We start from the raw sequence: 14,159 nt of genomic DNA, 5'->3' as shown, positions 1-14,159 counted from the left end.
TGCTTCTGGGACCTTCTGAGCAACCATGGTGGGGGAAATAGTTTATGCTGATTTAAGGCATCCTGGGGACAGTTCTTCTGCTGCAAAGCATCGTGGTGAGTCCTATTTTGGGGAGAAACTGCTTGTTTCAAATTTTGGGAAGATTTTTGGATTTGTTTACTTTTAGGTTTGCTTGCTTGCTTCATCTCCATGTTGAGGTTTCCAAGATCATGGAGAACATTGCTGTGGGTTAAATGTCTTCCAAGGTAGCATCCTGGCTTGAAAAGAGGGGGAATAAGAGAAAGGAAGGGAGGGGAGAGGAATTTTGCTTCCAGATATCTGAGGGGCAAAGCGGGTGCCAAGAAACCCAACATGAGCCAACACACCTGGATGGGAAGGAAAGCTGCTGAGATCCTGTCTGGAATCCTGGTGGAGATGAGAGCTGGAGTGACCTTTGTCTCACCAACTCCCAGCTCTACCAGGAACTCTAAATTAAGCCAATTTCAGATAGTTTCCCATCCCCCAAGATCCATCATTGAGTGCCCAAGGAGGCTTCTGCAGCCCCTCCTCCACCTGAGAAACCACCCTCACCCTCAACCACATCAGTGGTGATTTACTTCTTTGGAGGAAGCAAAGAAGCTGTAAACTTCTGCTCAAACTCACCAGCTTGACAGAGGGGCTTTTTTTTTTCCCTCCAAATCCACATTTTTTTCATCTTTCATTTTTTAAAGCAAATGTGGCCTCTTTCAGCACCTGCCTTCTGTCCATGGTGGCACAGGCTCATTCTCGTAGCCGGGGGGCTGGGGCAACTCATCCTGCTGGTCCTGGTGGTGGTGTTGAGTGTGCGGGGTGAGTAACCAGCTCTTATCTACATCTCACACTCCAGTGAGCAGCCGGGGGGGGGGGGGGGGGAATTGGGGTTTATTTCAGCATTTCAGTCTTTGGAGGGACAAGGTTGTCCTGTAGAGATGTGACACCACCCATCAATAATAAGCCCATTCTGAGTAAACCTGGATTACAGCCATAGCTATCAAACCAGGGTGAAGAATACAAGCCATGTTTTTCAGGCTGGCTTAAGCAACTGCATAAGAAAATGAAATCCAGTTTTGTGGGGTTTGTGGTTTTTATCCCCAAATGGCTGCAGCTTCTCACCCTGGATTACTGCTCCAAGTTTTTCAGGGCTCCCCACAGCCAGCGGTGACAAGCATTCCGCAGCTAGGCAGTGGGATCCAAGAAAGGAACCAAGTGGAGCAGTGCATGTTTTCATCCCTGGTGCGGTATTTCTGCAAGTCCCGAGGGGACAGCCCCACAGGTATTCCCCCTTCCCATCTGACTCTGCTGGGAAATGTTCAGGTGAGACTTTTCTGGGGGTCTTCTACTGCAAGGACAGAGATCCTTGGGGTTGTGAGACCACAAGAGTAATTTGGCAAAGAGGAGTCTTGCAAAGAAGAATCCTCTTTTCCATGCTATTTTTGCTGATTCCCTCCTCCATGGAGGAGAAGAATCAGCCCTAGGGAGGAGGTTCCTTGCCACTCTTCCTCCACCTCCACTGGCCAATAATGTCCTTGTGGTTACCCTTCTCTCAGTAGCTGGTAAAAGCACATCAATGTGAAAAATCCAGCAATGGGGAAAGAGCTGGGGTGTGGGAAGGGGAATCCCTCAGTACCTTCAGCTAGTGGCTGGGAAATAACCTGACAACCCTTCAGAGTGTCTCATGTTTTTTTCTCCTCTTCAGCCTATGCTGGTTGCAAGCTGTGTCCCCAGGACTGGCAGCTCCATGGGGAAAGGTGTTACTGGCTTTCTGAGGAGTTGGGAAACTGGACTCAAGGCATGAAAAGCTGTGAGAACCAGGACTCCCAGCTGGTGGTGCTCCAAGACAAGAAAGAAAAGGTAAATAGGGAGAAGAAGGCTTAAAAAGGACACAAAAGTCATGATTTTTAGGTGAGCAGGGAGAAAAAAGTGCCTGTCAACAGGAGGGTTTGGGGAAGCATTCAAAGTATGGGGGAAATTCATGTCTCATTAATTTCGGAGTCAGATTTACTCTGTGAATTTGATTGCCATGAAACTCTCCAGAGTCAGATTTTGGGAGCAACTGTTCACTTCTATTTTTCCAGGAACACATCAAGACTGTCAGAGGCAAGAGCCCATCACCAGTGTGGATTGGATTAAGGTCACATCAGAAGGTGTGGAGATGGGTAGACAACACACCTTTCAACCCCAAAATGTAAGTGTATCCACACTCTGTTGGTGTAAACAGCAGCTTTGCTTCATTTCAGACCCAATTCATGCCCTGACCCATCTCTCCAAGATGTTGGGGTTTATGTTTTTCATATTCCCCCCCAGCAAAGTTCTGTAGAACAAAGGTTGGGGAACTGTACCGAAGCACAGTAACCCCATAGCTCCCACCAGACTCATGAAATAACATGGCTTTTCATGCTCCACACATGTTCCTTGCAAATCTTACTGCAGGTACAGCAGCTCTCCTCAAATCTGGTCACCCTCCAGCAAGAAATTATGCATGCACGGTGAGACAGTGCAGGAAAAGGGCAGAACAACCCCACCCTACCTCTCATTTTCTGCAAGATTTGGAGAGTTTCTTCCACTTCATCAATACAATTTTTGTTTTATAGGCTTGGCACCTCTCTGCAAGAGATGGATGAAGGATGTGGGACACTGAGAGCCAAGGACTTTGAAGTTAAAAGATGTGATGCTGAACACAAGTGGGTTTGCAAAAAAAAGCCTTTCCTGCTCTGCTCTGTGGCACCAAAAGATGGAGAGAAAAGTGATGCCTCCATCTGACAAACACGGGCCCCAAAATGCCCATCCCACAGGACACTTGCTGCCAATATTTGGGGTGAAATAGCCCCATCCTCATAGTTACAGCTTTGTAGGAGATTTCAGGGTTTGCAAATCCTCTTACCATGAGGATCAAGACAGTTTTGGGGCACAGATGAACCCCTGAGCTGGAGGATGAGAAAGGCTTGTGCTTCAGGCACAGTGTTGATAGAGCTGTGGCATCAATAAAAGCTTATCAAACTGGTTTGCTTCAATTTATTGAAATAATACAGGCAAGAGCATGGCTGGCACATCATGCAAAGTTCATATATAAACATTGCAAATTTCAACTCAATAAAGCTTTTGTGAGTGACAGATATTACCTGTATGCATCTCTCCAAGCACTGCTGAAAGAGTCAGCACACTGATGCAAGCAACTGGGTGGATGCAGGCAGCTGGGTTTTGCTCAGGGGATGGGAGGGGACATTTGGTTGATATTCAAGAATCACCTCCTACAAGATCAAAAAGCTCCATCACAACAAGTAGGAAATGAAAGACAGCTGGAGACTGGAATGACTATGTTGTTCCTAACTGAACTCAAAAGGAAACACGCACAGCAGTGAAAGCTGGGACACGTTGTGCAGGAGGAGTACAGAGCTGTTGTGATAGCCCCAGGAAAGCCAGGGCCAGCCTGGAGTTCAATCTAGCAACATTTCTGCACATGAAGGGGAACAAAAGAGAGTTCTATGTGTAGTTGTAGCAAATAGCAAAAGGAATAAAAGGACAGCTAGGGAAAATGTAAACTCTTCCTGGATAGGGTAGAGGTGCTGATAACAAAGAACATGGAAAAGTCTGAGATATTCAATACCTTCTTTGCCTCCGTGTTTTCCAGTAAAACTGTCGTTGAGGAATCCCAAGCCCCAGAAAACAGAGGAAAGTTTGAAACACGCCTGGTTCCCCAAGAAAGAAAAAGTAGATTAAAGAGAGTGTAAAGAAACTGTTCATATATAAGCTCATGAAGCATAAGAGGTTGGCCCCACAAGTGCTGAGGAAGCTGCATGATGCCACTGCAAATCCACTCTTTATTACCTCTGAAATGTCATGGCAAGTGGGAAAGATTCCTGAAGAGTGAGGAAAGAAAATGTTACTTCTTCAAGAATGGCAAAGTGAAACGTCAAGGGTACTACAGGCAGAGCAGCTTCACCACAATCTCCAGGAAGATAAAGGAGCAACTAATCCTAGAAGCCATTTTTCCAAACAGGTGAAGCACAACATGGTAGTCAGGAATAGTCAACATGGATTTACAAAGAGGAAGCCATGTTTGATGTCCTGGTTTAGGGCAAATTTGGGAGAGAATCCCCAAAAAGGGCTTATCCAAAAAAACAAACCCACACAGCCCCTCCCCCAACCGGTTCGGGAAGAATTCCTCAGAGAGAAGTGGAAAGAACCTGTTTATTTAACAGGCACAGCACCCCCCAGCACACACAATGAACAATACCGGATGACACCACTCTTCCACTGCTCTGAAAAAGATGACAAATTCAGAAAAGTCTCTCCGGGGGGTTTGCTCCATTATCAGTCCCTCTGGCGCTGAGGCAGCTGCTGCAGCCACAAGGTGTAAACTCTCTCTCGGTATTCCAAATCCCAGTCCGGAGCAGTCAGCAGGTCCAACGGGGTGGGGGGAACAGTCCAGAAAGGAATTAAGGAATTTGGGCTGTTTAGCTAAATCAGCTAATGGCGGGGGGGGGGGGGGGGGGGGGGGGGGGGGAGGGAGCAAGAGCAAGCAAAGCAGAAGCAAAGCAGAAGCAAGAGCAAAAGCAAAAAGCAGGGGCAAGAAGCAAAAAAAAACAGCAACATGAACCGGTGCTATCTGGATGTCCCGCAGAGTGGCTGATAAGAGGCCAAAACAAAACCTTCACTCCACCAGTCTTAAAGGCACAGAACATAATATCCAGCATAAATTACACACACACGAATGGGGATAATAGTCACCCTAGGACACTTGACTAACCTGATAACTTTCCACAATGTGGATGATGTAACTGTTCTGGTGGATGATGGGAGAACAGTGGAAATTGTTTACCTCAACTTCAGTAAGACTTGTGACACTGGCTCCCCGAACAGACTCACAGAACAGCTGGCAAAATACAGGTTAAATAAGCATACAATGAGGCGGATTAAAACAGCCTACCTGCCAGGCCCAGAGTGTTCACTGGTTTAGAGGAAAGTCATTAGTGGCATATCCATGGGGTCAGTGTTGAGACCAGCACTGTTAAACATCTTCACCAATAACCATAAGTACATCTTTCAGCAAGTACTCAGTACACAACTAGTAGGACTAGCTGATCTATAAGGTGATTGTAGATCAGAGATAAGGTAAGATTCAGAGGGTCTTGGACCAACAGAAAAAGGATGTCTGAGAGAAATCTCTTAAAGGTCAACAAGGATGAATGCAGAGGTCTGCATCTGGGGAGGAATAACACATAGCATGTTACATGCTGTTACATTCTGTGGCCTGGCTGACTACAGAACAGCCCTGCAGAAAAGGATATTTGAGGATTTTGGTGAACAGCAAGCTGACCATGAGATAGTGATTCAAGCTGATAGCAAAGGCAGCCAACAGCTTCCTAGGCCACATTAGGAAGGGAATTAAAAGCAATGTGAAGGGAGGTGGTCTTTTGTCTCTACTCATCACTAAAGCCACACATGGAGCACTGTGTCCAGCCAGGAGCTCCCCAATACAAAAACAAGATAGACTTACTGGACAGTGAAGATGACTAGGGGATGGGAACATCTTCCATATGAGGAAAGCCTCAAAGAGCTGAGACCACTCAGCCTGGAAAAGAGAGGCTTGGGGGTGTCTTACCCACATGTTCATATACCTGAGGGGGTGGAATGAAGAGTACAATGCCAGGCTGTTTTCAGTGGTGCTCAGAGACAAGAGGCAACGGGCACAAATTGAAAACCATGATATTCCATCTGAACACAAGAAAATACTGTTCTACTGTGAGGCTGGTCAAACACATTGCCCAGAAAGGTTAAGACATTCAATGAGCAACCAGGCATGATCTTGAGATACAAGTTCTAGCTGACCCTGTGTGAGCAAGGGGGTTGGTTTCATGAAATGTTTTCCAATAGAAAAAATTCTGTTATTCTGAGATAGTGTGGTTGTCTATGACTATCTAATGTGAGGATATAGGGAAGATTAATCCAGATTAATCCATTTTTTCCAGAGATACTTAGTGGAAGGGCAAGAATAAATGGTGTAACTTTTAATTAGATGGAGGGAAAACTCTTTTTTTACCATGGTGATGGTCAGCCCAGAGTAGCTATGAATTCTCTGTCCTTGGAAATATTCAAAACTCAACCACACAAGGCCTCAAGCAGTTTACTCTAACTGCACCTGCTTTAAGGGGAGTTTGGACTAAGTGGCCTCCAGAGGTCCATCTCAAGCTGAAGGATTTCATGATTCTCCATGGCTGGATTTAAAGAATGTAACTCATAACAGCTCAACGTATTTGTGGTAGCACTTAAAATACACATGACTTTTAAATATAGGGTTGGTAAAACATGCATACTGAGGAATACAAGACCAGGACCTAGGCAAAGCCAGGTTAGTCTAGCTAGCTATCATTTTAGATTGGAAATACTGATCACCTGAGATATATTCCTTTTTATATGTATACATCAGGTAAATAATCAGAAGAATACTGCCCGAGTAATTTTTAGTGCTTTAAAACATTCAGATGGAACCCCCCACTGGCTAAACTCAAAGGCTTACAGATGAAACCCCAGAAACCCTTTCCACTAACTTCAATGACTAAAAAATGAATTTAATTGATCCAAGTAGAACCAGGGGGACTGACAAACACTGTCATACCACCAAGTACCTAAGCCTACCTGGCCTGTCAGTGAGTGCAAACAGGCCCAGAGATTTCAGAAGGAAGCAGAAAGCCTATCTCAAAACTATGAAAAAACCTGCTCATTAAATCCTTACCAAATATGTACAGATTGGTTTATGTCCAAAATAAAAGGAGAAGGTTAAAAAGAAAAAAATACCTTTAATGTATCTAAATGTGTCTTTTGAATTTGATATTCAGGAATATCATTTCTTTTCCTAAATATTCCTGACTCATTAACCTGATTTTCAGAAATCTGTCCAAGATACAAATGCAATAGTAAAAGTAGACTCAAATAGACTCTGTAATAAGTTATAAAAATTGTAACCAGATCTTCATCCTTACCATAAATGCTTACCTAATTTTTCCTTCTGTACTGAAGTGGAAGCTCTCCAACAGTTGTCTTTGTGCAGAATTCTATTTTTGGTACTATTCCCTTGATAATAACTGTTAATCACCGCATATGCATCACTCTTATAATCAGAACACTTCAAGACCTCCATTGAAACTGCATAATCAGGAGTGACTAAAGGAGGCACTTTAGCTAAAGAAGCCTTACAGCAAATTCACCAGCAAATAACAGTGGCAAAGGACTTTTCCTATGAAAAGCAGCACTTTGATTTTAGTCTGCTCTCTTAATTGGTATAAACTGTACCAGAAGGGGAACATGATGCACAAGGCCAGCGTGTTCCAAACATATGCTTGAGGGACTGACCCAGACACTTGGTAGTGACTTTGACACTTCCTCATAAAGCCAGTATTGTGAAGAAAGGGGAGAAGAAACCCTTGATCTACAAAAAATATACACAGTTCTTTAATGTGTGAGTAGCGGCTCCTTTTGTACAGTGGTGAACTAGCTTAACCCAAAGGACACTTTCTAAAGTGATGTGAAAAAGATTCAGATTTACTTTTCAAGGCAAGTAATGCCATGAAAAATACTGTAAAGCCACTAATGATGTCTGACAATAACAACAACAGCTGTTCATTTATCTTAGACTTTGAATTGTGCATTTCTAGAAGCTCCTCTCTTTCTTCTATAAGAACGACAGGGAATTCATGGCACAGTACCTTCAAACTTCATTTGCCGCTACCCTTATGCAGAGAGGATAAAATATAAGCAGTAGTGATAAAGAAGGAAAGAAATAAGATATGGAAGGAAATACAATGACATAGTAGTAATTTGAGTGCAGCATCTGGCTGACCCAGACCGAGACACAGAAATGAGGTAATGCTGCCATTTCTCCCTCTGGATCTAAGCTAGTTCGAGGGTACCCCCAAACCACCTGTTCCTTCTTTGTCTTCATCAGGTTCTTAAGGACAAAGTTAAAGAATTGTACAATGTAATGTTTAGTGAAACTGAACATATATTTCTATATTTCTATTCCAAGTGCATGGAAAGTATTCCTTCATTAGGCAGAACTTCGTAACAGTTAGATTTTTTTTTAAGTCTAGTATTTCTATACTTGCAATTTATACATAATACCTGATTTTGTGATGTGAAATAATGCCATTACTAGTGTGTAGAGTAAGCACAAGAACCTTCTGAACGAATCGGTGCAAAACTAAGTCCACATGAAAGATAACCTTCCCTGTTCAAAGCTATTGCGTGCTGAAATACACACACATTAATAAAACTGAAGTCAGTTTCATTGCTTCTTTTGCATAATCTAATCCATAATGTAGTGAGAAGTATGAAAATATAATTATTCTTGGCTGCTGTTGCTCCTTCTAGAAACAATGAACCCTAGAAAGAGTAGGCAGTGGGAGGCCTTACAAAAATACAAAAAGTAAAAGACCCTCAAGAGAAGAGTGAGAACAGGCAAAGTGAAAAAAGCAAGGCATGTACATGACATAAAAAAATAGACAGAAATCTGGCATCCCCAAATGCCACTGGTACAAAGACTCTAGAAAATCTTTTAAGTGACTGGACCTTTCACACCATCTGTGGATGAAGGTATATAGCTAAACCTAATGTTTTGTTATTAGATCTTAACTAGCCTACAGTGTGTGACTAACAAATTTAGTTGTTAGGAAGGCTGATACTTGGTACATTCTCTCAGCACTTCTATATTCAAAAGTGCGCAGGAGAACTCCCCTCTGCTCAAGAGGATCAAAGAGATAGTCAATCTCCAGACCACACAAAATTGCCACTACCTCTCCAGACCTTCCTTCTTCAGACAGGTATGATAATCACTAGTTTCTGGAAAACACGGAGAAACTGTCATCACTAATTCTCTATCCATACCACAACAGGCAGGAGTCAGCTTGCATTCTGGGAACAGAAAGTCTTCTGTATTCCCTTCATAAAATACACAGTCATCCCCTACTGAAAGAAGAGACACCTATTACAGGGTTGTTATATGGAATTACCATTGCTGTGCAATGAAAACTTCATAAATTTACAAATGTGAATGAATGAGTGAATGTTCTTGACAGAATGCTGCTCATCTCATGCCTAGTGATGCTTTCAGAAGCAGGTGGTAGCTGGAACATCAGTGGGCCTAGGAAGTATGGTACAGGAATGGCACATATTTAGCAGGATTAATAATTTTTTGATGTTGGAAATGTTTAAGACAGCAGCTACTTTTCAGCATAGTGTCCTTCTCTATTGTCAGGGAACATTTCCGTTTGCATTCCTGTGAGCCACAGCAAGCAAAACCAGAGAAATACAGAAAGCCCAAACCATTTGGTCCTGTACTTGTATATAGGAAAGAACACAACAACATCAGGGGTTTTCTGCCTGCTTGACTAAAAGAATAACTACTTCTCCAGAAAATGGTTTATTCAATATATCCCCAGAGCTCTTACTTTGCTGCAGCTGATTACTTTGTTTTCTGAACAGGAAATGAAGAGGGTAAGAGATTGGGAAACCCTTTATGTTTGCACTGGTTTTGGAAGATTTGGTTTAGAGCAGTCCTGGAGTTGATGCTGTTATTAACTTTCAAAGCATTAAAGAGAAGTCAAAGTATGTTGGTAATGGACACAACTACAAGACTTGAAGGCAGACTACTTATTTAGGTTGTAGAGAATGTCCAGAGCTGTGATAGAGGATGTCGTGATAGTGCATATTTTATAAAATATGTATAAGGCATGTGTTTATACACAGATTACTAAATCTTGATCTTGATATCTTGGTGTTTTCAGTACAATTAGAAGTTGTCTCACACAGGGAAAAGAATTAAATATTCTAATCCACCTACTGCAGGAATAAAATAAAAAAATTTTATATGAAATTACAACACTCAAATGTTTGTTCAGCAGATGTATCATCATAATGTATTATTGAAAGACAATCACGATCATTTTTTAAATGTATTTCCTCCAGAGAGCCAGCATGTAGTAAATGAACATTATGTAATTTGGCCAACAAACCATACAGCATGCAAGCAGTGTCCTACAAACTGAGGGTGTAAGTATCCATGTATTACAAGCAAAAAGATGATGCTAGTCTCTCAAGGACAAGGCACAACACTCAATAACTTTGGCTTTGCTGAAAGCATAGCATTATCACTACACAAACCCTAATCAAATGGAGGACCAGTGGAACTGCCTGGAATACAGCTCAAAGGACAGCACTGCAGGGGCAAATAATAAAAGTTGCACTGATTAACTGACTTGACTTACATATGTGCAAAGTTCTGTTTTGTTCCCTAGGGATCTCACTGATTTTGTATGAATTCCAAGACTGGGAGCTGGTCATCACACTGGTACCTGTGCAAAGTTGAGTGCAGATGATGGAGGAAGCAAGCTATCCTGGTTACTTTCACAAGATAAAACATGCTTTATGTTTTATAACATAAAGCATATGAGGGACCCTGCATATGCGTATGGGAAGAAATAAGGTACCCCAGATTACGATGACCAGATGTGATGTGCCTGGTATTGTACATACTTGAATGAGGGAGGTGAATTGTCCTGGGTTACCATGGCAAAGTCTTGTAAAGCCCTACACCAGACTTGTCTTTAGTTCTTTTCTTCTCTCAGAAGCTTATTAAGTGTGTTCTGATTAAAGGAGGTCAGTGCTGCTCCATACAGGTGGCACAACCAGAGAAAGAAAATACTTTCATAAGCTCCCAGCACAGGAGGCAAGCTATATGGCACACTGTCAAGTATCTGGCTTAGAAACTACAGCAGGGGTTTTGCCTTCCTGAGTGTGACACTAAGATGGCCACAATGGATATTCTGCTAAAAAAGCTGCTGCTGCCTTCACTTGGACAGGTTCTGTGTCTTTACAGAAGCAAAGATATGTTCACTTCTAACTAGAGGCAAAACAAACCCTGCAAACCATGTTACAAGGCTGAAAATTTTCAGTAGAAGTTAATAATGAGACTACCATGTTTGATCATATTCAAAGTTTCATCATATTTAGTCACACTGCTTTTCTGTCTTTCTAATGGATCACAGCTTTACAACATCCAAGAAAAACTTTTGTGAGTTTTTGACACTCTGAAAAGAAGGCAATACTAAGTTTTGCCATATGAGGTCTGACTTGTGCTGTACCAAGGACATAGGTAGGCACTGGTTCCTCTTGTGAGGAATACACTTTGCTTTTGTCAATATCTTTTAAATTTAAAAAGTTGAAAGAAGATAGTATACCCCACAGTACAATAAGTAAGCCAAATCTCAAAGCTGCATAATTTTGCAGAGCCAAATAACAACAAGAATGAAAACAGATGACAATTGATGCATGAAGGATATGTCAGTACTATGCAGAATTAAGAAATGGATATTCTAAAGGGCCAGAATATGCTGATGATATTATTAAATCCTTTGGCAATACTTAAAAAGAGTCTCATCCCTTTTAGAGGTATTACTGATCAGTCTTTTCTGTCCTGACACACAGAAAAAAAATGCTCTGCCCAGAAGACAAACAAGCTCTACACACTACACCTAGTTATCTGATAGCATGATACCCACAAAGCTTGCATGAAAGTAATCATACAAGAAAATGAGCACTCTCTGTACTAAGCCAGATCACCCTCTTTTTTTTCCCTTGTTTAGGCTTTTATGTAGAGATAATAATAGCTTATCTCAATTTTGGTTTTGCATCCTTCCCCAGTATCACTGATGTTTTTGAAACTGGAATAATATCACAAATTACCCTTTAATATATCAGCAACTCTTCAAAGCATAAAGCAAAAAGGAAAGGGAAAGATTACTATCTCAAGCAAAATATCTTGAAAAATAAATACCAAATGTAGAAGAAATATTTGTTATATGGGGAACATAGAGTATATTTTAAATTTGCTGTAACAGAATAATAACCAATTTTAGTAAATAGCCTGCAGTTTTAGAACATACATGAATGGTCTATAATCAATGACCTCAACAATAGCATTTATCTGCCACCCCGTGTCCATTTGCCTTTTTCCCATCTTACAAGAACACACACAAGAATATTAAGCCTGAAGATGACTATCTAATAAGATGAACTTTACACTTTTGTGTTCTGGTTGAATGCAACCAGAAAACCAGACTGCTATCAGAAACAAGAAAATTAGGATGAAGAAACTAAAGCATCATGACTGGTCCTAACAAATAATTCAAATCAGAAAAGAATTTTTTTTCTACGCAAGTGTGTACCCACAATATACAAGAAACTATGGAGTAGAAAGAAATACCAGTGGAGGAGGTCCTTACATTTATAAGGGAGAGAAAGCTAGGGGGCATGACATAAAACTAACACTAGTATCCTTAGTATCCTGATACTAATATCCTTTACAGTATCAAATCAGTTAGCATATGGAAAAATATTTACTTGCCTATTACCTGAAGTTACAAGATGAGTTAATTCAAATTTTATTACATTAAGTGACATATGAAAAATAAAATATAGCAGGGTGGCTGAATGATAGATTTACTGTTTACACCAGGGACTGTAATCAAAAGCTACCCATACAGAAAGTAAGGGAGGAAGAACAGCAAAGGAATGAGAAGAGTGGACAAATGATAGATGAGAAAGGAGATAGATGCAGAGCTACTTTCTACTTCGGTTCCTTAAGTATTTGTTCTAATATCATTACCATTATTACTAGAATAGATACACACATAAAAGTAGTATCAGGACAGTCAGTCTCTGTGATTGACACCTGATGGATTTAGAATCCATGAGGACAATGGGATAGTTAGTGGCTTCTGCTTGAGCTTCTATTGATTTTACAGGAATGGCTTGCTCCTGTAAACAAGGACAAAAACCTGAAATCCTGTTAAGACAAAGGAATTCCAAGTAAATTAAAGGTAAGGAATGAAAATATTTTAACAAAACATTCTGTAGGTATGACTGACTGTGGAAAATTTACTAGCAATGGCAAAACAGAATGTAGACAGGCCATTGTTATAATTTTTTTTTCTCTCCCATATCCCCTACAGGCAATAGGTTTTGGCTTTTAAAAGATTGCCTAACCATTAAATGTGACATGACTTGTCACAGACTTCAAAATGCGAAATTGTTGATAGAAAAATAAAAAGCATAGTGTCAGGTTAGACTAGTGTGTCTGACTAGGTGTCAGAACACAGCCTGTCCTAAGAATGGAAAAATCATGTAACTGATTTGAGGGGAGCTTGCTTATAAAGGCTGACATTCAAATGGCTCAAATAAGTGCAGCATAAGGGGGGACCAACGTGTACCAGGTCATGTACTCTGGAAACAGTCAGAGAAACAGACTCATTATGTGAATACAAGGATCTACTTTTTCAATTTTAATTATCACCTCTTCAAATATCATATTTACTTTCTGTATTTTGCTTTCTGCAGCAGGATCTAAAGCACCTTCAAAAATCTTTGGGAAAACAGTAAGAAGCAAATAAATTAATTATAACACTCATTAAAAAACCAGCATTCACAGGAACCCTTTAAAACCTATTCAAAATAATTATCGTATTTTTTGCCAAGCCACCACTAAGCAAAAAACTTAGCTAATATTATATATTACTGTGTACTTTAAGATTGATTTACATTTTTAAAGTTATGCAATGTTTTGGAAAAAACAAAGTTGAAATTTCACATTCATTCATATAGGCATCAATTTCAGAACAGCCTGTAATTTGTAGGGAAAAAATATCAGGTTTACAGTACCCTGAGTGCAATTCTTTGAACTGTAAGCCAGAAGAGCCACAAGTACAATTGGGAAATATATGTTTGAAAAACACTTGAATTCTTGGCCAATCCTATAGGACACATCCCAAATTAAAAGATTAAAAGCTGTGACTCTAAACACCTTAAAGGACAGTAATTTTCCACAGAGATTATGGGCAAATGAGAAAATGTAAGGAAGTTTTCCTTTATGTTTCTGTGTATTATGTAAAGTGTGTTTGAATAACTTATAAAAACAAAATCAGTTAAGATATCACCTGTGAAATACCTATTAAGAAACAAATTCAAATGCATTTGTCTGCCTTTAGCTCTTGTCTATTTTGCTACAATGAATTATGTCTTATTCAAATACTCTTTGCACATCCTGGAGTGAAATTCTGACCCCTTGAAGTAAATTGGAATTTTATTACTGA

At 40.6% G+C, this 14,159-nt stretch overlaps 1 protein-coding gene across 1 annotated transcript; it reads left to right on the top strand.

Annotated features, from left to right (window-relative positions):
* Positions 1-5: 5 nt before the first annotated feature.
* LOC132341971 (killer cell lectin-like receptor subfamily G member 1) lies at positions 6-3,131 on the top strand. Its single transcript, XM_059874143.1, has 6 exons — positions 6-95; positions 730-828; positions 1,151-1,291; positions 1,715-1,869; positions 2,094-2,203; positions 2,610-3,131. Exons 1-6 carry the CDS (start codon positions 26-28, stop codon positions 2,776-2,778), a joined length of 744 nt encoding a protein of 247 aa, XP_059730126.1. The 5' UTR covers positions 6-25; the 3' UTR covers positions 2,779-3,131.
* Positions 3,132-14,159: the final 11,028 nt, after the last annotated feature.

The sequence above is a fragment of the Haemorhous mexicanus genome, chromosome Z (genome assembly GCF_027477595.1).
Source record: "Haemorhous mexicanus isolate bHaeMex1 chromosome Z, bHaeMex1.pri, whole genome shotgun sequence".
In the NCBI taxonomy this organism is placed as follows: domain Eukaryota; kingdom Metazoa; phylum Chordata; class Aves; order Passeriformes; family Fringillidae; genus Haemorhous; species Haemorhous mexicanus.
Note: the sequence above shows the minus strand (reverse complement) of the source record. Positions and strands in the feature narration are given on the sequence as shown.